This window comes from Corticium candelabrum, chromosome 20 (assembly GCF_963422355.1).
Source record: "Corticium candelabrum chromosome 20, ooCorCand1.1, whole genome shotgun sequence".
NCBI lineage: Eukaryota > Metazoa > Porifera > Homoscleromorpha > Homosclerophorida > Plakinidae > Corticium > Corticium candelabrum.
The window spans coordinates 1614617-1638315 of NC_085104.1; the positions used below are offsets into that span (position 1 = coordinate 1614617).

A 23699-nucleotide genomic window follows, 5' to 3' on the forward strand; every position below is an offset into this window, starting at 1 on the left:
GGGGTACCATGTTGCCCTAATTATCCGGGACCACAGATACCTTAACGCGCGCACACACTAAGTGCCCATCAGAAACCCTTTAATTAAGTTGTCAGCGAAAATTCCTATTCCATTTCAACGCAGGAACAGAAGAATGTCACATCAGGCTATTTACTTCAAACATGAACGTGAACTCAACAAGTAAAAACGTGTCCACATGCAGCTATGGATAGCGCGCTCTACCGTCATATCTATCATCATAGTCATCATACCGTGCATGTCTCGGCGGCGCTCCATAAGGTTGCTGCTCCCGAGGGTCGTAATAATGCGGTCTCATCCGCTCGTATTCTGGCATTCTACGGTGATCGTGGTCGTCATAATATCGGCGCTCATCCGGGTACCTCATAGCGTCGTCCCATCGCGCCTCGGGGTGCGCCCTGTGTACAGCCGGCCGGTAGTCGTTGCGGTATGCCCACGGGTCGTCGTACCGCGCCTGCGCCGGCCACGCGTCCGACGCAAAGTGCGAGTTGCGAGGATCCCCTCGAGGGTCCCCCTGAGGTTCCCCTTGCCGAAAGTGATGCATTGGAGGGTCGGTCCGAACCGGGTTGTCGTCCGCCGGACGCATGGAGACCGCACTGTCCATCTCCCGCTGTGTCTGGTTGTTTCGTTGGCTCTCGAAGTGTTGCATACGCATTCGCTCGCGTTCTCGTCTCTCATAACTCTCGTCCTCTTGTTGTCTTCCTCCGCTTCCCGCTGCGTCCATCCTTTCCTCTCCTCTCGGCTTCATCTGGAGCATGCGCCGTGCTTCCATCTGACCGCTGTCGACGACACGCCCTTTCTCGTCTACCGTCATCTCTTCCCGGTTCTGTTTCGCTTCCTGCTTTTGCCTCTCTTCCAGCGCCTTCACGGCCGACTGGTAGCCCAACGGAATCCCCTTCATCTCCATGTTCTTTTCCAACTTCTCCGCACTCTCTTGTAGCTCTCGTCTCGTCGCTGCGATGTACTCTTGCAGCTCCTTGGGCATGCGCGACTTCTGGCCTTGGCGGTTACTCGTGGACGGCTCCTCTTTCTCGCCATCTTTCACTTGACCTTTTACGTCCCAACGACTCGCACGACTAGGAGCGTCGCTAGTCGACTGTGGCGGCGCCGACACCGACAAAGGGACGCCGACGGGCTGCTGAAGCGGAGATTGGACGGTTGTGAAGGTGTGGGGTGGTTTCAGCGATCTGTAGGAAGGCTGGAGTGACGGAGACGACTGCGCTTGCGTGTCCTGCGACGTCTGCTTGATCAAACCGACGACGTGAGCAATATCTGCAAGAGAAAAAGTTGGTCAAGTTTGTGCGCATGCGCAGTGGCGAAGCCAGGATTGCAAATCAAGAGGTCCTCAACATAAACGATATATTATATACATTTCACTTGACACGAAGTGTTGCTGGCATGTAAAGAAAGTCAAGCTAATTGCGGTGTACCCGCATACCTGCCTTGGAGTACGGACTGCCTGTGTCAGCTCTGGTATAACTTTGAACTCTGCAGTGACGACGGAACAATTCCCACCAGTGATCCAGCAAGAAAGCACGGGGGTGCTCGAGCACCCTAAACACCCTTCTGGCTACGGCACTGCGCATGCGCGTGTAGTAATTAACTCAAAACAAAATAGCAACAAAGCCCATGCATGAGCGCGACCATGCAACGATTTCTACACTCAACTCACTCTGTAGTGTGTCAGACGACATCGACTTGACCGCTCGCAGCAGAGACGACGACACGTCGTCGGTCACACCCACAGTTTGCGAGCCAAACGACACCGTCGAAGCCACCGTCGACCCCGACGGGGGCCCTTCCGTTGCCCCCGGCGGGGGCCCTTCCGTTGCCCCCAACGGGGGCCCTTCCGTTGCCCCCAACGGCTTAGCCGCCGGCTCTCCCAGCAACGGTATTTGTTCCCCCAATAACGGAATGCCCGACGAGCTACTCGACACCAAGCGAGGACTTCCATCCGGTTTCTCCGCCTGAGCCTTCGCCAGTGACAAAATACTGGAGACGGCCACCGACGGCTTGGCGTCGTCGTCTCGTCGCGACTGAAGCGGCGAAAACTTCTCCGGCGACGACCGTTGGAGCGACTTGGACGGAGCAGTCGACGACGCCTTGTAATGAAAGAGTCCCTTTTTGGCGAGATTTATCGGCGCGTCGCTGCGGGAGTGTCTCTTGACACCGTGCGGACGTTCATCAGTCTTCTTGATCGGAGGCTCACCAGAGACAGAGGGTCGCCCCCCTGGTTGCCGCTTTGATTTCCCGCGGTGTTTGACGACCAGTGCAACGATCATATTGCTCTGTTTTTCCGGTAAGCCGCGGCCTTTGAGAGGAAGGAGGTAGGACGGCAGCGATTCGTTCTCCGGGAGTGGCATGAGGTACATGTCTTTGACGTGATGCATGTTGAACGTGCCGACGACGACGTAGCGTTTCTTCCCCAGCATGTAGTTGTAGAGGTCGACGTAGCCGGATCGTTCCTCGTTCGACGCGGCCTCGAGTCGAATGACACAAACGTCCTGGGGGGAGAAAATCGGATTAGAGCAAAATCATATCATAGTGACAGAACCCGGACGGTAAATGTAGGAGTATACAATTAGTATGTATCCGGGAATTTCAGTAGCGGATTCAGGATTGCTAGGAGGGCACGAAACCGAGTGTGTTCTAAAACAGGAAGTCTGCTTGTACGGTGAGCATGCGCACTTGCAGGTATTTTAGATCCACGGTAATAAGTCAAGATGTTTTGTGATTGGCTCGACCCAGTCGCACTCCGCCCTCTTCATTCCCCGGATTGTCAATCCTCGGCAGAGAAAGAGAGACTGGTTTCAGGACCGCCCACCGACGTCACTAAGTGTTCGCCATTATTGCACCTTGTTACCGATCTTTATCAGACGCGGAGTCTATCAGACGTATATTGTTTCAATAAACGGCTACTGGGAGCCGATAATTTATGCAAGATGTAAACCAAGCAGCCAACGGTCCCGTACATTGTCAAGGCATGCACGCATTACATTTCAACGCATGAACTGCGTCTCAGCCGTTTCTTATCTAGACCCATTTGCATTGAATTCGAAAGCTGTCGGAGCCAAACTCAAAGCGCAAACGACGTCCAGATCGTCCAACAAAAGACAAAACTCACGTTCTTAATTAAGTCTCGCTAACTCATAGATATCAATGCGAGTATATGCGCGGAAAGCGATAGGAGCGTTCTCCTGGCGATATGTGAAGTGTTTGTGCGTCCCTTTGCAACCACAGCAAAGGCGGTTACCAGGCATAAAAAGACTACCTACCCGTCTACCTACCTACCTTTCTACAGCGTTTAGTGACGTCATTCATTGGGCGGCCTGAAACCAGCCGAGGGTTGACAATCCGGGAACTGACAAGGGCGGAGCGAGACTGGGTCGAGTCTAGGACCCTTTAGGCTCAGATTTGAAAACGTAGCCTTCTAGTTTATTACCCGAGACCCGGATATCCGGGCTAAGGGTATAGTAGTCATAGGGTTACTAAAGTACGTACCAATTTCTATGATAGATCAATTCACTTAGAGGGAAAGTCGAACAAGAAATGAACTTAACTTGTATGAGTAGATCTTACAAAGACAAATCGATCAGTATAAGTTACTCCGTTATCTTCGCTTTTGTATACGAGAACGAGCGATGTTAATGTGATGTGCAACGCCCACGCGCCTGCTCAGCGCTTCCTGGTCGATTAAGCTCCGCCCACTGCGAACGAATCAATGCGTTTACGGATGACTGCTACGGATATATCGAGATTGCCGAATGTGAATGCGAAGATATTATGAAGATCTGCCTCCTTGCCGTCAGTGGTTCCTCTCTAAAGTAAAATGGTGTCGGTAGAGCTGTTTTCCCGCCAGACTTTGAAGCAAAATTCCTCAATACCACGGCTTACCTAGAGAACGCGCTTGTGCTGAGTATTTGTTTATCCTTGTTCTCTTGATATCCGAAGAGAAACGTCCAGCGCGCCGTCTGGCATGTGCTACAGAGAATGTTCCTATTTTCACATCCGGTCTGCTCGCTTTCTTTTGCCGCTGATTGGTAGGTTACAATCCCGGATGTAAAAATAGAATCATCCTCTGTTGCACGCCAGACGGCGCACTGAACGTTTCTCTTCGGATATTAAAGAACAAGGATAAACAAATACTCAAGCACAAGCGCGTTCTCTAGGTAAACCGTGGTATTGAGGAATTCTGCTTTAAAGTCTGGCGGGAAAACAGCTCTACCGACACCATTTTACTTTAGAGAGGAACCACTGACGGCAAGAAGGCAGATCTTCATAATATCTTCGCATTCACATTCGGCAATCTCGATATATCCGTAGCAGTCATCCGTAAACGCATTTATTCATTCGCAGTGCGCGGAGCTTAATCGACCACGAAGTGCGGAGCAGGCGCGTGGGCGTTGCACATCACAGAAACATCGCTCGTTCTCGTATACAAAAGCGAAGATAACGGAGTAACTTATACCGATCGATTTGCCTTGGTAAGATCTACTCATACAAGGTAAGTTCATTTTTGTTGGACTTCCCCTTTATAGAAGAAAGTTTCCCCAAATGGGGGGAACGTGCCCCCAGTGGCCCCGCCTGGATCCGCATACGATTATTTGATAAATAAATCGCTACCTTGGTGACCGAAACTTTGAGTTGCTCGATGTAGTCCTGCACCTGATCGTGAGCGATGCGTCCTTGTACGTGACACGTATTGGGCAATACCTAAAACGGAGACTAATCATAACCCGCAATGATCACCCATCGACATCCATGCACTCCTCTCTACGCACGTGAGCAAGTTGGTCGCTCTCCAGTGGCCCGGATACCGGATAGGCGGTCGCAAGGAACTTGGCGACCGAAGGAAAGCTCACGGAGCCCTTCCAACCCGGAGACGGAACAAGAGGGAGTACGTCTTCCTGCATGTCGACGCCGAGAAGTTCAAAATGCGACTCCTGCGGCACACCGTCCTCCTTCAAACCAATTCCCTCATCCGTCAAACTAAAACAAAAAAAAACAGCATCCAGCAAAGTATCGCCATTTTGTAATGCTACTTGCCTTTCATCACTTTTCCCTGTTTTCTCGCTAATTTTTTCGATATTCGAGTCGACAGCTGAGAACTTCGCTGCTTTGCTCGTTTTCGCCTTCCTGGTCGGCTTGGCGCGTTTCTTATCCGTTTGATTATCGTTCCGCCTTTCTTCGACGTCGTCCACCGCCTCTTCCTTTGCGGCATCCTGTTGCTGCTGCTGCTGCTGTTGTTGGTCCTGCTTGCCCGAGCATATCTTGCAGTTGACACTGAACACGTGGTTGTGATGCTGGTCGGTTGTGTCGACCGCCAGCATGTCCAATAGACTCGTCGCATCGGAGCCCTACCCACCGACAATAAAAACAAACAAACACAACACCACAGTTGATATCAATATTTCCTGTATAAATATATCTATCTATTGTGTGTCTAACCTCCTTTATTTCCGGTATCTCGATCTCGCCCTGCGTACACACAACACATTGACACCAAAAAGTGACGTCAAATACTACTCGTTAATAATACTTTGTGTGTCAGTTTTGTCACGTTTGTCTTTCTCGCCGCCTCCTGAATCTCAACAGCCTTGATCAATTCAATCGCCTGCACACATTCCCACGCTCGTAAGCCTTCCACGACCACCTCACACCACAACAATCATCCAACGGGTATGATACCTTCTTGTTCTCTTCCTTACGCCATTTGGCCAGCTCTTGAGACGCGAGTTCGTCCGACGACAGACGCACCAGACTGGAGGGCGCCAGCGTACCAGACAGCACATTCTTATACAAGACCTGAATTTAAGAGCGACTCTTATAAACCAAACCCGACAAAGCAGGCAACGCATGCGACCCACTACACAAACTACATCCGCTAGTGATTTCTTTACACTGTCAACCGTCCAGTGATGACTCACTCTATTTCTCTGGTCTTTCAGATTGAACATGAGCGTCCGGTACTTCGCCTTGTACTTCTGGCCCGTGCCGTCGTGGAGGAGATACAGTTGGCGCTCGATTTTCTTCGCCAAACGCTGCACTTGCGCCTCGTCGAGGGCAAACTCGCGAGAGTCCTCGCAGCGTTGCCAGAGAATGTCTTTGAGAGAGCGAGCGACGTTGTTGCGGACAAGCTTGACGTCCATTCCGGAGGGTTTCGTCGGAGGCTGCTGCTGTGAATGTTTCTTGTTGCTCGAACTCGTTTTGCGTTCCTTGTCGGTCGCGCTTTTCCTTTCCTTCTCTCCTTCATTCGAGCCGCTCCCCGCCCGATTCTCGGCTGCTGTAAACGAGAAACACACGAGAGAGAGAGTTGGAACCAAATGAGATGATTGGAATGTAAAATAAAGTTCAGGAATCGTCATGCCCAACAACAGTTCGTCTATATTGTGTGATGGAAAGTGTGGATCGAAACATGTAGTGATTTGTTAAGTTGAAGGCATTTTTGAGTGACAGTAGGATGCAGGCATAGTGTGATATGCTTGTAGAGGCTGACAGCTCAGACTTATGACATGGATGCATGTGTACATGTTGTACGCAAAGGGTGGATATGGAAAAACCGTGGATTTCTAGTCTTTCCGGGTGATTTGAGGGTTAGAGTTAGGTTTAGGGTTACAGGTTAGAGTCCAGGGCTAGAGGTAGGGTTATAGGTTAGTGTTAGGGCTAGAGTCCAAGGTTAGTGTTAGGGTTTTAGATGTGCATGGTTTGTACAGCAATCCATGGATTGTGCCGGGGTAATTCATCGCTTGTCCAAATCTGCGCTTTGCGCACAACATAATATACTATACAGGTTTGTTAGGTTGAAGGCATTTTTGAGTGACTATAGTGTGCAGGCTCATTGTGACATGTTTGCAGAGGCTTACAGCGCAAACATACAGCAGGCAGACACCTGCATGCATGTGTATAAACACCCCGGTTGAAAACTGCCCAAAGTGTGAGGTCACAAACAGTTCATGCATGGATGCATGCGCATCATTACTCGGACTGCTACACACTCTATCTCGCGCATAATTTCAAAACGGAAGAACAGAGAGTCGGATGGTGCACACACTTCACCACATGGGGTTCAACTCGTTGCAGTGGCGTGGCTGGAGCGAGGCCGATCTAACATTTATGAGACCTAAGAAGGCCACACTCACTATTGGAAACCCATGGCCTCCAGTGGACCACAAGCCAATAGACAGCGACGCCACTGGAACTTGCTCCGCATTTCTTTCATACAAACTCTCATTCTTGACGTCCAGTCTCTGCACAATCGGCCACCCCGAATGCTTCATTCCCCGCCAACTCAATTAATTGCATCCCCATCCGTCCACCAAGGCTCAGTTCGCGCCTAAATGCGTCGTGACATACGCACTACAGTCCAACTGGCGCTATGGTGCCACCAGAGGCTGGTCTTGGGCACCAAGCAAGTAAAGATTTGGCGCCGAGGCTTCAACCCACTCAAGGAGATGGTGACGTCACGACTGTGCTTCAAGAACGGTGATTCCGTGAACAGAAGGCATCAGTAATCATGTGTCTGTGTGCATGCCTATATGCTTGTATGTATTGTATGTAAATGTCTACAGGACAAGGTGCAATCTTTATTTATAGTGTATATAGGTGTGTGTGTGTGTGTGTGTGTGTGTGTGTGTGTGTGTGTGTGTGTGTGTGTGTGTGTGTGTTTATGCAAAGGTGACGAACTGCCCACAAATAAAGGCGAAACAGAAAGAGATGAAAATGCACGACGCACGAGTGCATGTCTACCTGCTGCACGCGACTGCGTCTCCTCCTTTGGCGCTTCTTTCTTGACCGGCGAGCCAGAGGGTAACGCGCTATAGACGCCTACAAGCCCATAGAATACTTCACAACATGACAACACGACAACATGTGCCTAATGAGTTGTGACTGATCTAGCGTGCCTTTCGCTGTCGGCAATGGTTTCATCAACACTTCGTAGGTTGGATGGTCGACGAGCCAGATGGCTAACTTCTCGCGTCTCGGGGCGGCCACGCCCGCCACTATGCGGCCCGTGCTGCGGTCGACGACGGGTATGCGACCGGCAGCTGAGCGAGAGTCTGTTCGAGTGCTGCTGGCTGATGCTGGGAGCTCGTTTGTGCCGGTTGGTTGGAGGAAGGTGGAGGTTTTCTTGGAATGCTATAAAGGAGAGATTGTTAGTGAGGGAAAAGAGGGAAGGTGGGAGGTTGGGTAAAAATGAGATTTGATTTAGGAAAGAAATCACAGACAGATAGACAAACAGATAAACAACCAGAGACAAACAAATAGACAGATACGCAAAGAGATGGAGAGACAGCCAGCCAGCCAGCCAGCCAGCCAGCCAACAGACAAACAGACAGACAAACAGACAGACAAACAGACAGACAGACAACAGACAGACAGAGACAGACAGGCATAGATAGATACACAAACAAACAGCAAAGAAACAGACAGACAGACAACAAACAGTCCAACACATAAACAAACAAGTTCAAACCCAGACAGACAAACAAACAGACTGACAACAAAATGATAGGTAAACAAACAAACAAACACACAAATAGACAAACCAACTAGACAAAGACAAAGAAATACACAACAAACATACAAGCAAACACATGTCACAGACAACAACAACAAACAACCCATCCAACAAACAAACAAGCAAGCCAAGGCAACACTAACAGTCTCACCGATTCCTCTTCAGTAATACGATCCAAATCCCTCAAGGCCTCCTCAGCATACCTACAACGACACCCGCTCATCAACCAACCAACCAACCAACCAACATCAGATCACACCAATAACACATCCTCCCACACATTGACCTTACCTTGCAACACACTCCTCACCACAATAGGCGGTGCCCGGCAACACGTGCTTCTTACAACCAGAAGCAGCACATTGCTCTCCTTTCAGCACGATTCTCTACGAAGCAAACGAGCAGCTCAGAGATCATACGACTCACTGGGTGCAGTACGACATTGAGCGTGTGATTTAGTGCTATTGGATGTACATAGACCAGCGTCTTCTAGACCACTTTTCCGGTCGTGAAGATAGTAAGTCTATGATGGTTACTGTGCGCGGTTGGGAACGCCAGTTCTACATATGGAAACATGTAGAATGGAACTGGTATGTACCGCACCGGAGTTGTTCGGAATGCAATTATGTAATTTGGATGTGTAACATTGAACCCAATCCATCCATCCATCCATCAGTCCGTTTGTCTTCTGTTTGTCTGCCCGTCTGTCTGTTAATGACTTTTTGTTTGCAAGAACTGATTTGTATTTTAAAAATCCTAGCATATGTACAAGTAGAATCTGTATGAGAATAAATTATATCTGTCTGTCTGCCTGTCTGTCCAACAGTCTGTCCCACTGTCTGTCCAACTGTCTGCCCAACTGTTTGTCTGTCCAACAGTCTGTCCATCTGTTGGTCTGTCTGTTCAACAGTCTGTCTGTTTGTCTGCCCGTCTGTCTGTCCAACTGTCTGTCTGTCTGTCCGTCTGTCCAACTGTCGGTCTGTCTGTCCAACAGTCTGTCTGTTTGTCTACCCGTCTGTCTGTCCAACTGTCTGTCTGTCTGTATGCCCAACTGTTTGTCTGTCTGTCCAACTGTCTGTCTGTCTGTCAGTCTGTCCCTCCAACTGTCTGTCTGTCTGCCCAACTGTTTGCCTGTCTGTCCAACAGTCTGTCCGTCTGTCCAACAGTCTGTCCGTCTGTCCAACAGTCTGTCTGTCTGCCCGTCTGTCTGTCCAACTGTCTGTCTGTCTGTCCAAGTGTCTGTCTGTTTGTCAGTCTGTCCAACAGTCTGTCTGTCTGTCCAACTGTCTGTCTGTCTGCCCAACTGTTTGTCTGTCTGTCCAGCTGTGTTGGTCTGTTTGTCCAACAGTCTGTCTGTTTGTCTGCCTGTCAGTCTGTCCAACTGTCTGTCTGTCTGCCCAACTGTTTGTCTCTCTGTCCAACTGTCTGACTATCTGTCTGTCCAACCGTCTGTCCAACTGTCTGTCTGTCTGTCCAACTGTCTGTCTGTTTGTCTGTCTGTCTGTCTGTCCAACATAGCCTCGTCCCCAGGTGTTTGCCTCGCTCCTCCGTGCAGCACTTGCGCATCACATGACTAGGCTTTTGGAGCGAGGAGAACGCATGGTATCTTCTGAGCACGTCATGATGACGTGGGGCCCCCTTTTGATTCCATTATGTAATGTAATTAAAAGATGCACAAATCTCATTCGCTACCAATTTTACCCCGTAATTGATGCGTGTGATCTAGACAACAGTCTCGTGAGAAGCATGCAAATTAATTAACTTGCGTGACAGGCAGCTTTGCCATGATCTTGCTATGAAGTCGCTTCTGCGACAGCAGCTAAGCACCGTTGACAAACGAAGGCGTCTGTTACTTTGAAGCCATTTTTGCTAAAGCTTGAAGATGTGTTGTTGTTCTTTCGGGGAGATAAGCCTTGTTTTTGGCTAGTGTAGGAGTAAATTCGGTGAGATTGAACATGTTTTGCAACACGGATCTCGCAGCAGCCAAACGTGCCATGGTCATCGCACATCATGACATATCGAAGGGTTAGATCAACTAAACTTTACTTTGCCCCTGACTATTACAGTCTATTAACTCGGAATTGCAGCAAACATGCATGGTTAGGATCTTCTAGATTTCTACACCTCATTCTTGTCGGCGGTCATTCTATGCAAGTGACGTTACAGTGTAGTCCTCATGTGATGTTTTTGACTCATTAGGATCGGATTATATCTTTACATAATCGAATTAAAAGGAGCCCCAACGTCGTGCTCGGAAGATACCAGGCATTCTCCTCGCTCCGACAGCCTCGTCATGTGACGTGCAAGCGTTGCATGGAGGAGCGAGGCGAATGCCTGGGGACGAGGCTATGTCCAACAATCTGTCTGTCTGTCCAACTGTCTGTCTGTTTGTTTGTCTGTGTCTGTCCAGCAGGCTGTCTGTCTGTCCAACTGTCTGTCTGCCCAATTATCTGTCTGTCCAACTGTCTATCTGTCTGCCCAACTGTCCGTCTGTCTGTCCAACTGTCTATCTGTCTGCCCAACTGTCTGTCTGTCCAACTGTCTGTCCATCTGTCCAACTGTCTGTCTGTCCATCTGTCTGTCCAACTGTCAGTAATTTGTCTGTCCATCTCCCAATCCATCGTAATCAACATATCAACTATTTGTGTTTGTACTAAACCTTAGCAGCTTGACTGAACGACTCTTTCCTCTCCCTACTGCTGCTACTCCCTTCCACCTTCTCCACTATTCCATCTCCCTCATCGGGCACCCAATCGTGATCTTCATTGTAACTTGCCAACGTAATCTTCCCCTCATCTTGTCTCAATCGTGATCTCTTCAGGGCTCGTTCGTTGCTCATTTCTAATTGCACGGTATCTTGTACGGCATCATCACGTTGCCTCAATGTCTTCGTTTTAGGTGAAACCTTTTCGGATGCCTTCGATTCTCGCCTCTTATCGAGTGATGGATCTGACTTTGATTTGGACTTCAAAAATGCGTTAATGTCTTGTCCTAAAAACATCAATACAACACGTAAGCAATGGGCCATGATGACATAACAGACATGAGGACATAATAGTCGCCACCAATTCAGATTATGTGATTTCACCAACTCAAGTCACGTGATCCGCCAGTTCTATTTGCTGTTGGTTACATGTTCTGTTATGTTTGCGTTCATGTGAATGTCTTGATTTACCTGAACAGACGGGACAAATGTAGTCTTCTTCGTTTGCGTCCATTTCCATTCCTGCTTCCACTGTAATGCCTACACAGTCACCGTGGAACCAATCGTTGCATCGATCACAACATATCATAAATCTGAAATGCACAAAGAGAAATATGAGACAAGAAGAAGAATGACCATACACACAGCAACACACACACACACACAGTGACACACACACACACACACACACACACACACACACACACACACACACACACACACAGTGACACACACACACACACAGTGACACACACACACACAGTGACACACACACACACACAGCGACACACACTCACACACACACACACACAGCGACACACACTCACACACACACACACAGTGACACACACACACACACACAGTGACACACACACACACACACACAGTGACACACACACACACACACACACACACACAGTGACACACACACACACACACACACACACACACACACACACACACACACACACACCTGTCATCGTGTCTTTCCTTGCAGACACAGTACAGTCTATGAGGATCATCATCTTCATCGTCATCCTCCTCTTCCTCATCATCACTGTCATCCTGTTCATCTACTTCTTCCTCCTCAGTCTCCTCATCATCGTTGCTGTCCAGATCTGGCAAGTTCTGCTGCCGTTTTCTAGCAATTCTCACACTTTGTCGTTTCTCTAACTCATCGGCCTCTTCCTTCGCTTTCGCTCTCTTTGTTAGCAAATCAAATTCGACAGTCGAGATTTCCTTAATTTGATCATCCGGGATATCCGTCTCAACATCAACGTCTTCGTCTTCTGCTCCAAAACTCAGCATGTCGATCGTCTCCCCAAACGCATGTGTCAACTGACTCGGCCTCGTTGAGCTCCTCAAAACCCTCCTCACTTCAGTGACTTTCATCTCGCTCTGCTCCGTCTTGCCCTTCAAACAGTAATCGTGTTCGAGTGAGAGCAGCTTCTTATCAGCCGTCGTTGATATAAATTCGGGATGCTCTCCACGCTGCATCTTCAACTTCAACTCATTCACTCTGTATTTATCTTCCGGTCGAACAAACAACTCAGTCTGTCCGTCCTCCTCACCAGGTGCCACTAGCAACGTCTCCCCGGCGCCAAGAACCTCCTTAATCCACCTCTGCCCATCCTGGTCACTCAAACTCAATCCCTCGATTTCATCTCCTCCTTCCTCCTTCACCATATGACCAGACACAAAGGCACCCCCCTGAGAAACAACCGCCTTTGCGCCCAGCTCGCCCTGCAAAGCCTCGGCGAGCTCCCTAACTTGTTCTTCCGTCATGTTCTCTACAACTTCTTCCGGCGTGAGCGACTCACGAGCGACGGCATCGCCTATCACGTTGCGCGTCGCGTTTCCACGCATTGTCTCGCCGCGTAGGTTTGTCGTTGTGGCCATGTGGTCGCTCGAAGAGGCGTCGAGGTGTGAGAGAATCGAATCGTTCCGCCACGTCCGCGCTGACATTTTCTCGGCGTCTCGAGAGGTCGGACGGTAAGAGTTTGGTAATGGGAGTACGGTTTCTTCCTGACTCGAAGGCACGTTGCGACGTTACAAGACGTTGTTCCCGTGAGGCGCCATGTTGAACGTGGAGTTAGACAATACGGGTCTTCTAGTTCCAGACAAGCTCCCGGATAATATGTAAAAATATTAATTTATTATAATAGTATCTAAAAAACTACACAAAATTAACCAATTTTGATTTATTGTTTATTTGTTTTGTATTTTTTGAAATTCTAAAAATTAAACGAAATCTTTCTAACCGGCTCGATTAATTAACGTGCGCATAAGAATCCGGGCAATTGGTGTTTCAGGCTCCCGTATTCATCATAATAACTTTTATCAACTCATTTCTAAAAACAAAATTATTTATTATGAAACACTAATTTCAGTTTTTATATAAATTTAGTGTTTCTAAAATTGATTTAATTAAACTACTTGCTGTACATAAAATTTCCTAAACTGCCTGGTCTAACGTGCGCATGCGTGTCGCTTATCCGGGAAATTATCCGGGCAATTGCCACACCCGTATTCGTAGGTCAGTTCTGAGCTTACATGAAATGACCAACGACCGGAAAGTACGAATCCTTGTTGTTGGAGATGCAAAAACGGGCAAGACATCGCTCATTTTGTCTCTTGTGAGTGAAGAATTCCCGGATATAGTTCCCGCCCGCTCCGAGGAGATCACGATTCCCGCCGAAGTGACGCCAGAGAAAGTACCGACGTACATCGTCGATTATTCGTCGAGCGAACAGACGCTCGACAACCTGAAGGACGAGATACGACGTGCTGACGTCATATGCATAGTGTATGACGTCACATCCGGGGAATCTGTGACACGACTTTCAACGCATTGGCTACCATTTGTAAAGCAACAGACAGGTAACTAACATGACTTAATTAATTAATTTTATTTTAAAATTTATTGACTTTAATTAATTACTTAATTTTTATTTTATAATTTATTGACTTTAGCTAATTAACTAATTTTTATTTTATAATTTATTGACTTTAATTAATTAATTTCTATTTTATAATTTATTGATTTTAACTAATTAATTAATTTTTATTTTATAATTTGTTGACTTTAATTAATTAATTAATTTTTATATTAAATTTTTTATTGACTTAATTAATTAATTTTTATTTTAATTTTTTTTATTGACTTAATTAATTAATTAATTATTTTATATTTATTGATTTTAATTAATTAATTAATTAATTTATAGTGACATTAATTAATATATAGATAATTAACACATTAACTCAATGATATTAATTGATATTAATTAGTATTTATTATATTAGAATTATGTGCATGTGACTTGAAACGAATCATTATTTAAAAATTTAAATAAAATTAAAGTTTTTTCAACTTTTGAATTCTATATTTAGTAACACTTTTATTGTCTATTAATATTAATTATGTGTGCAAATGGCATGAAACCGATCGTTCTGGTTGTCAATAAAATATTATATTAATTAATATTAATTATTTATATTAATAATTAATATAGTAGTGACATTAATTGTTATATTGATAATTAACGCATGATAGTTACATAATGATATCATTTATTTTATTTATTAATTATTGTGTGTGTGTTGTGTGTGTGTGTGTGTGTGTGTGTTGTGTACATGTGTGTGTGTGTGTGTGTGTGTGTGTGTGTGTGTGTGTGTGTGTGTGTGTGTGTGTGTGTGTGTGTGTGTGTGTGTGTGTGTGTGTGTGTGTGTGTGTGTGTGTGTGTGTGTGTGTGTGTGTGTGTGTGTGTGTGTGTGTGTGTGTGTGTGTGTGTGTGTGTGTGTGTGTGTGTGTGTGTGTGTGTGTGTGTGTGTGTGTGTGTGTGTGTGTGTGTGTGTGTGTGTGTGTGTGTGTGTGTGTGTGTGTGTGTGTGTGTGTGTGTGTGTGTGTGTGTGTGTGTGTGTGTGTGTGTGTGTGTGTGTGTGTGTGTGTGTGTGTGTGTGTGTGTGTGTGTGTGTGTGTGTGTGTGTGTGTGTGTGTGTGTGTGTGTGTGTGTGTGTGTGTGTGTGTGTGTGTGTGTGTGTGTGTGTGTGTGTGTGTGTGTGTGTGTGTGTGTGTGTGTGTGTGTGTGTGTGTGTGTGTGTGTGTGTGTGTGTGTGCATGTGCGTGTGTGCAAAATAATAATAATTAAATAATATAATAAAATAATTAATAATAAATATATATATTTGATAAAATAATAAATCTCTTAATCCCTTCTCCTTCTAAATCCAGTTAAACTTTTATCATTTATTAATATTAATAACACACACAGGTGGCACAAAACCGATCATCCTGATCGGCAACAAGGACGACCTCCAACACGCCAGTTCACTAGACCAAGTCATGCCGATCATGGAGCAACACAAGGAGGTCGAGACGTGCATCGAGTGCTCAGCCAAGCAGCTCAAGAACATTTCAGAAATGTTCTACTATGCACAGAAGGCCGTACTCTACCCCACGTCTCCGCTCTTCTCGCCGACCGACGAATGCCTCCTCCCCAAGTGCGTCTCCGCTCTTCACCGGATCTTTCGTATCTGCGATAGCAACGCGGACGGTTTTCTCACCGATGACGATCTCAGGGTGTTCCAGTCTCGGTGCTTTGACTCGCAGCTGGAGCCGGACGCGTTACAGAACATCAAGGATGTTATACGTGGTGGATCTTCGGGTGGACTGACGAAAGACGGAGTGTCCGTCGATGGATTCGTGTTCCTTCACAAAGTGTTTGTTCAGCGTGGACGACAGGAGACGACGTGGACTGTCCTTCGAGCATTTGGGTATGACGATAGTCTCGAGCTACAACCCGAGTATGTGTGTCCACGGTTCGATGTATCGTCAGAGTTTGTCGTCGAGATGACGTTGAAGTCGTTCGAATTTCTCACACAATTGTTTATCGTCTATGACAAGGACGGTGACGGTGTGTTGTCAGGAGTCGAGGAGGAGACACTGTGTGGGGTGTCGTCGTGTGGTGTCGCATGGAGGAACGAGAACGCCATCGCTCTGCAGTATGACACGCACAGAAACATCACGCTGAACGGATTTCTCAACTACTGGTCGCTCAAGGCGTGTACCGACCTCCGACTCTTCTTCACATTTCTGGCTGAAAACGGGTACACGTTTGGGGCCGATACTCACAGCGTGACGTCGGCTGTGAAGATGATCGAACCCGCACACGTGACGTCGAGACAGCTATTTCACTGTGCAGTGTATTGCCAGTCTAGCCGGACGGTAACCAAGTTTCTTCACCGAGTGGGAACCGGCAGGCACAAGTCGGATGTTCTCAACATGATGAAGTACGCCGTAGTGACGAACGCCGGTAAATCACTGATTCTGTACACATCGGATGTCGCTCCGGAATGGGTTGATATCAATCTTGTCATTATGGAGTCATGTGACGTCGACGCGTTGGAGTCGGTTCGTGCAGTCGTGAACGGAATCGATTCGTCGAGAGTGATGGTTGCGTGGGTGTGTGACACGAACCCGGATGTTGCCCAGATCGACGCCGAATTGGTTCGTCGGCTTGACCTCCCGGTGATCAAACCGGTTGGTTTGTCGAGTGAGGGATGTCTGCCTCTTGTTTCTGACTTGATTGAGGCCGCGTGGAATCCGCAGTTGGTGAAGTCGGACGCCGGTGGGATTGTGTTGAAGATGATGCTCAGCTTTGCTGTCGGTCTCGTTGCGGTGTTTTTCACCCAGAAATTCTTTAGACAGTCGTGAGGCCGTTGTGTTGTATGTATGTACAGTATAGTATCGACTTGTTTCAGGCAATAAATTTGATGTTATTATCTGTATTTGATGGTGTAGGGCACACACAATGTGTGAATAATGGTTATACTCTGAACAGAAGGATGTGGTGTGTGTGTGTGTGTGTGTGTGTGTGTGTGTGTGTGTGTGTGTGTGTGTGTGTGTGTGTGTGTGTGTGTGTGTGTGTGCGTGCGTGCATCACCCTCCTCCCTCTCTACTCCCCATTCTCTCCCATTCGTAACCTCACTCGTCTCCAGTACCAATGGGACACACAGCTCATAGCAAACACACTAAACTATATCACAAAGTGTCTTCACCTGATTCTCCCTCTCGTTGACTACAACAGCATGTCAAAAAAAGTCTCAACACCCGAGTCACTACCTTCACGGGTCTCCCATTTGGTGTCTGTGTTACCATCTCAACCACACACGCGTGCACACGCACACACACACGGACACACACACACGCACACACAGACACATGCACACACACACACACACACACACAGACACACACACACACAGACACATGCACACACACACACATGGGCACACGTGTGCACACACACACATGGGCACACGTGCACACACACACACGCACACACACACACACACACACACACACACACACACACACACACACATGCCTCAAAGTGCTCCCTCATTTCTTACTGCTGTCAGCATTCATCGTTCCTGTGACTTCATAAATGATCTATTTTCTTACTCAAATTGTTGATTCATTTGTGAACATCTACCGAATATGGAAAGCTTCACTCTACTGTACCAACGTAGAAACAAAGTCGGTAATGCAAAATCAAATCGTTTCTATTGCCCATCGGATACGTTGCCGTTGGTTTCTTCGGGTTCAAACACTTCTGTGATGTTAACCTCACCACTCAGTGAAAATTCGGATTTTTCTGCTTCTACGATGAGTGATTGACGGAATTCTCTTGAGGGGACACGAGCGTCACGTTTGGGACGATCAAACTTGCTTGTTAATCGAGGCAGCACTTCGGGGTCATTGACAGTAGAATCCTAGATATTAAGGAACATACACAATCAGACACACACGCCCAAACAAACACACAGACAGACAGACAAACACAATAGACAGACAGACAGACAGACAAACACAATAGACAGACTGACAGACACAATGGCCAGACAGACAGACAGACAGACAGACAGAGACTGACACAACAGACAGACAAACACAATAGACAGACAGACACAGAGACAGACAGACATACAAAGACAGAGAGACAGACGGAGAGACAGACAGACAGAGACAGAGAAACAGACACAACAGACAGGCAGACAGACAAGCATAATAGACAGACAAACAGAATAGACAGACTGACAGACAGACAAACACAATAGACAGACTGACAGACACATAGACAGACAGACAAGATAGACAGACAGATAGACAGACAGACAGACAGACACGCACATGCACACACACACACACACACCACATGACTCATAAACACAGCAGCATAGGCCCACACGTATGCACCTCCAACACTGCATTCGTCTCACCTCGTGTACGTTCTCGTCTTTCCTCAACCGTACGGCTGCTGCCACACCCGGTAACGGCACAGCACCACTTCCAAACAGTTTGCTCTGCAAAGCTGTGTTCTTCCCCACACTTCTCTTCGGCGACTTCATATTCTCCTCATCACTACTCGTAGTCGACCTCGGACTTGGCTTTGGCCTGCCAAACATTCCTCCATAAAAACAAAACTATTGTAAGAACGTTTGGCAATCTTTCTTACTTTGGTTTAGGAGGAAGTGGAGACTTTGTCCTCTCTCTCCTTTCTTTCTCAAACTACATATCAAGAGATTGGCTTAGATGTTTGTACAGCTGCTTGATTGATTGACTTTACTGTTTGTCTGTCGTTTGCTCGTTCGGTTTTCTCTTGTTCGAGTTGTTTTTCTAGGTCAGAGACTCTTGCTAGTGCCTCCTTGAGAGCGTCTCCGGTGTTATCCTAAACAACGTGTACTTTGAGGTCTCTCATATGCGATTGGTATGCCAAACAGACACGATCAGTCACATGTAACACACACAACCACACATACACGCCCAGACAAACACACAGACAGACAGAGAAAACACACGGACAGACACACACATGGACATATACAGATAGATGACAATACACACACACACACACACACACACACACACACACACACACACACACACACACACACACACAACACAGACACATGAACAGACAAACAAACAAACACACACACACACGAACAGACAGACAAACACACACGGACAGACACACAACACACACACACACACACAGAGAGACACACACAGACAGACAGACACAGAGACAGACAGACATACAGACAGACAGACAGACAGACAGACACACACACACACACAAACAGACAACACACACACACACAAACAGACAAACAAACACACACGAACAGACAAACAAACACACATAAACAGACAAGACACCACACACACGAACAGACAGACAGACGACAACACACACACGAATATACACACAGACAGACAGAGACAACACACACAAACAGACACATAGACAGACAGACAGACAGACAGACAGACAGACACAGACACACAGACAGACAGACACAGACAGACAACAACAACACACACACACACAGACAGACAGACAGACAGACAGACGACAACACACACACACACACACAATTCACAAAATAAATATTAATGTCTAAACACTAATGTCCGCTGTATTAGTAAATAATTGATATCAATTAAAATCATAATCAAGCGCAAGCAGGTGGAAGTCATAATGGGATAACATAGCAACTACTGTATTGAACTAATGTCTACAAATCATGTGTGCACTGACGCTGACTGAAGTAGTAATACAGAGCAAAGCTGCTGTATAAATTTGACACACAAATGACTTGTCAGCCATTCATCCATCTGATCGTCTGAGTTACTGACAATCCATTCAATCATGGCGTGTGTCTGTGGCTAATTTAGTTGCATATCTCACTGCACATCAGCCTCAATGCCCATATTAATGAAATACTGTCAGGTAATCTTTGCAGCTAACTAAGTAACACAACAAGCTGTGCGTCACCTCGTTATCCTAATAATGCTCATTCACATCCGCGTAGACAGACACACACTCAAACAGACAGAGAGACAGACAGATAAACACACAAACAGACAGACAAAGAGACAGACACACAACAGACAAACAGACAAACCAGACAGTCTGACAAACACACACACCACATACAGAGAGAGACAAACAGACAAACAAACAGACAGACAGACAGATACACAAACAGAGAGTCTGACAGACAAACAGACAGACACACAAACGACAGACACACAGACACACAAACAGACAGACAGATACACACACACACAAATAGACAGCCAGACAGACAAACAAACAGACAAACAAACAGACAAACAAACAGACAAACAAACAAACAAACAGACAAACAAACAGACAAACAAACATAATTACGTTTTCCATTTGCTCAATTCTTTTCTTTAGTTCCGCATTTTCATTCTCTTTCTCTTTCAGCTTCTCTTCCCATTCTTTCATTTCAAATTCTTTCTCAACTACTGTCGTCTCGGCATCCGCCTGGTCTGTTCGTGTCAAATCCAGTCTTTCCCTTAGACGTGCTAACCCCTTTTCTAATTCTGCCGTTTTCTGTCTATCGGCCTTTCGTGCCTCCTCCACTTCTTTCCTCGTTTTTGACTCTTCGTCCAATTTCTGTTTGAGCTCTTCAAGATCTTTGTCTTTATCTGCTGCAGATTCACGTAAATAACTCACCTACAGAAATTAAAATGTAACTGATGATGTGTAGACGATGCATATACAAAGAAATAAACAAAGTGAGTAACTGACAGACAGGAAACAAGCAAACCAACATACAAAAAGATATACAAATAAACAATGAATAAACAAACAAACACAACAAACTCACACAAACAGCCAAACAGAAGAATTGAGAAGTGTGAGTGTGTAAGGCTTATTGACAAGGAAGGATTTCTTCTCTTAAAACCTGCAAATCAGGTGCAGGGCCTATATGAATCTTGAGCTAGTGTGTGGTGTCACTGCATACGTGCCTTAAGTATGACTCACAGTAGAGAGCCCGTGATCTCTATATCAATTGAAATGCTCGTCTTGACCTTGTTGTAGTTAATGCAACATCTGGAGCTGACATTGAGTTGAATGTGTCTTTGGCACATCCATGGAATGGGGAGATTATCTCTCAAGCCTCTGAGATCGATGGATTTGCTGCATCAAAAAGGGAACAACACAAGATTCTAAAATACAATAAAATTTTTAAGCCTTTGGCAATATCTCCAACTGCACCCTGCTAGTCTTTGAGCATTTCATCTATTGGGGGTGGCGAACTCACCAGTTTCTTCAGGAGTTGTCTGAGCTATATGTGAATGAAAACGGGCAGAACGGCAGACTTCAAAGTTTTCTGGAGACAGTGCTTCTTGGTTGCAAGAAAACTCAGTAGACTCTCTAGTTGTAGACATGTAGAGTTTGACTCATATTCTGAGCAGTTGTTAGCTTGATAGTTTGGTGTTTTGTTGGCAGCCTTGGTGGTCGATGGACATTCCTTGAGTTTATGATGTGGATGCTTTAGCGTAGATTTATAAAAATATACTACCATTAACAGACAGACAGACAGACAGACAGACAGAGACATACAGACAGACAGACAGAGACATACAGACAGACAGACAGAGACAGACAGCCAGCCAGCCAGACAAACGCACAGAATTGCAAGCAAAGAAAAAAGATAGCTGAAACACGGATGATGAACAAACAGTGAATAAAAAAACAAACAACGTCACACAGCTGCACCAACCTCCTGCAGGCGTTTCTCAGCAGCATTCAGTTGCTTCTGCAAATCCTTCACTTGCCCCTGATATCCCTTATTCATCTTCTGCTCTTTCTCCAGCGCCTTCTCCAGGTCCTTCTCCTTCCGACCAACCTGATCCTTTGCACTCTGCGCTCTCTGTTCCGCCTGTCCGAGATTCTCTTTCAAACCCTTCAACTCGTCCACAGCATCCGAAGCCTGTTTCTGCAGCGTCACAATCTGCGCCTTCAGATCGTCATTCCTCTTCCTCGTCTCCTCCAGATCTCCTTCCGCAATTCGCGCTCTCTCCGCCTCTCGCACTGCTCGCCGCTTCTCTCGCTCCACCTCCTCGTGCAGTCGCTCGATATCAGCCCTCGCCTCCTTTGCCTCTCGCTCCGCTTTCCGACCCTCTTTTCTCGCCTTCTCGGTCATCTCCTTGAGATCCTCCATTTCACGCCCTTGCACGCGTTGTGTCGTCGTGCGAGACCGCAAGTCGACCGCTTCCGCCTCCAACGCTGCGACTTTCTCTTCGGCCGTGTCGAGCATCTCACGCGTTCTCTCGACCTCGGCAGCTTTGCGCTTGAGCACCTTGACGTCTTCCAGCAACTCTTGCATCTCATCATCTCGCGTGTGCTCCTCCCCGTCTCTCCTCTCCTCCAGCTGCTCGACCTCTTTCTTCAACCGTGATATTTCCTTCGTTTGTGCTTCGTTCTGCCTCTTGAGCGTCTCTATTTGCTCTTCCAGCACGTCAGATTTTCTCTCATCAGTGAAAGAGTGCGGTGAAGATGACTTGGGAGCAACGACCGGCTTTCTCTCATCTGGTGACTTCGTCGACCGCCTATCCGGTGACTGAAAAGCCCGTGACGAAATTGGCGCCTTCTGAGACGTCGATTTGGAGCTCGAGCTGTGTCGCTCTCTCGCTTGTTTGTTAGCGACGTCCGTCTCCGATTTCTGCCTCTCGAATCGAGCGACGAGCTGGAAAACATTCGTCTTGTTCGCCATCGTGACCTGCAGACAACTCCCCGGATGTCACATGTTTGGAAACCAACGAAAGTCAACAGGGACGCGTACCAGAAATATTTGCGGTGCTAAAAGGCTACGACTCTCTTTCTCACCACAAAAATCGACGCGAACGCTATCGAAAGGTCGGTACTCTATTGTTGTAATGACGCGTTAAGTGATGAAATTCGTGTGCTGATCGAATCTAGCGCCTAGGGTTGTTATTTAATGTGTAGAGTGAGTGTTCGAGTGTCCCGACAACATGCATATATCCTTGTGGAAGCCGCCGCGGGTGGCAAGTAGTGTCATCCAATAAGCCATTCGATATGTTAGTTTTTGCTACATTTTTATTGTTGTAGAGCGTCGAGCGGCCCAGTTTAATTGGTTAATTAGGTTAGTGTTAATTAGGTTAGGTCGGCGAGTTGTTCCGCGTGAGCAGGCGTGTGAACGGAGTCAGGTGTGCAAGTGTATGTGCATCAGCACGTGGTTTTTGCAATGTTAACATCCGGGTTTGTTATCACATGTTAATTCCCCGTATGTGTTATCGTTTTCCCGTATGTTTTTACAAACATGCAACGATGCTCTGTCTTCATTGTGCTCGTCGCTGTCTGTATCGTATACTGTCAAGTGCCTCTACCGGATAGACGACTGCGCATGATCTTTTCGGCCGAACACAAAACCGATCTTCCCGCATTCGTGCATCTTCTCAAGGAACATCCGGGAACCATAAACATAGCATCCGCCTATTGCTACACTCTGGGCATTGTGTCGCCAAACACAACACTCTTACCGGACAATTTCTGTTGGGACTATTTTACAAAACCAGTACAAGCTCTCCAACCAAAAATCCACATTCAT

The 23699-nt window shown here is 46.8% G+C and overlaps 4 protein-coding genes across 4 annotated transcripts in view; 2 read left to right on the forward strand and 2 right to left on the reverse strand.

Annotated features, from left to right (window-relative positions):
* Positions 1-68: 68 nt before the first annotated feature.
* Positions 69-13433, reverse strand: LOC134195881 (death-inducer obliterator 1-like). Its single transcript, XM_062664971.1, has 16 exons — positions 12214-13433; positions 11712-11833; positions 11196-11527; positions 8828-8922; positions 8688-8739; positions 7920-8154; positions 7765-7842; positions 5946-6301; positions 5707-5823; positions 5558-5632; positions 5467-5496; positions 5065-5375; positions 4800-5007; positions 4642-4731; positions 1691-2522; positions 69-1290 (listed from the first exon to the last, which is right to left on the reverse strand). Exons 1-16 carry the CDS (start codon positions 13203-13205, stop codon positions 203-205), a joined length of 5013 nt encoding a protein of 1670 aa, XP_062520955.1. The 5' UTR covers positions 13206-13433; the 3' UTR covers positions 69-202.
* A 168-nt stretch (positions 13434-13601) lies between these two features.
* LOC134195882 (mitochondrial Rho GTPase 1-A-like) lies at positions 13602-17025 on the forward strand. Its single transcript, XM_062664972.1, has 2 exons — positions 13602-14120; positions 15515-17025. Exons 1-2 carry the CDS (start codon positions 13721-13723, stop codon positions 16954-16956), a joined length of 1842 nt encoding a protein of 613 aa, XP_062520956.1. The 5' UTR covers positions 13602-13720; the 3' UTR covers positions 16957-17025.
* Positions 17026-17678: 653 nt separating this feature from the next.
* LOC134196119 (calponin homology domain-containing protein DDB_G0272472-like) lies at positions 17679-22900 on the reverse strand. Its single transcript, XM_062665197.1, has 6 exons — positions 21852-22900; positions 20486-20797; positions 18872-18973; positions 18761-18813; positions 18525-18699; positions 17679-18017 (listed from the first exon to the last, which is right to left on the reverse strand). The coding sequence occupies exons 1-6, from the start codon at positions 22842-22844 to the stop codon at positions 17808-17810; spliced, it is 1845 nt and encodes a 614-aa protein (XP_062521181.1). The 5' UTR covers positions 22845-22900; the 3' UTR covers positions 17679-17807.
* A 37-nt stretch (positions 22901-22937) lies between these two features.
* Positions 22938-23699, forward strand: part of LOC134196120 (uncharacterized) — a 2922-nt gene continuing 2160 nt past the window's right edge. Inside the window, exon 1 of the mRNA XM_062665198.1 lies at positions 22938-23699. This exon is cut by the window's right edge and continues 327 nt beyond it. Within this exon, the coding sequence (XP_062521182.1) occupies positions 23412-23699 (288 nt within the window). The 5' untranslated portion in view covers positions 22938-23411.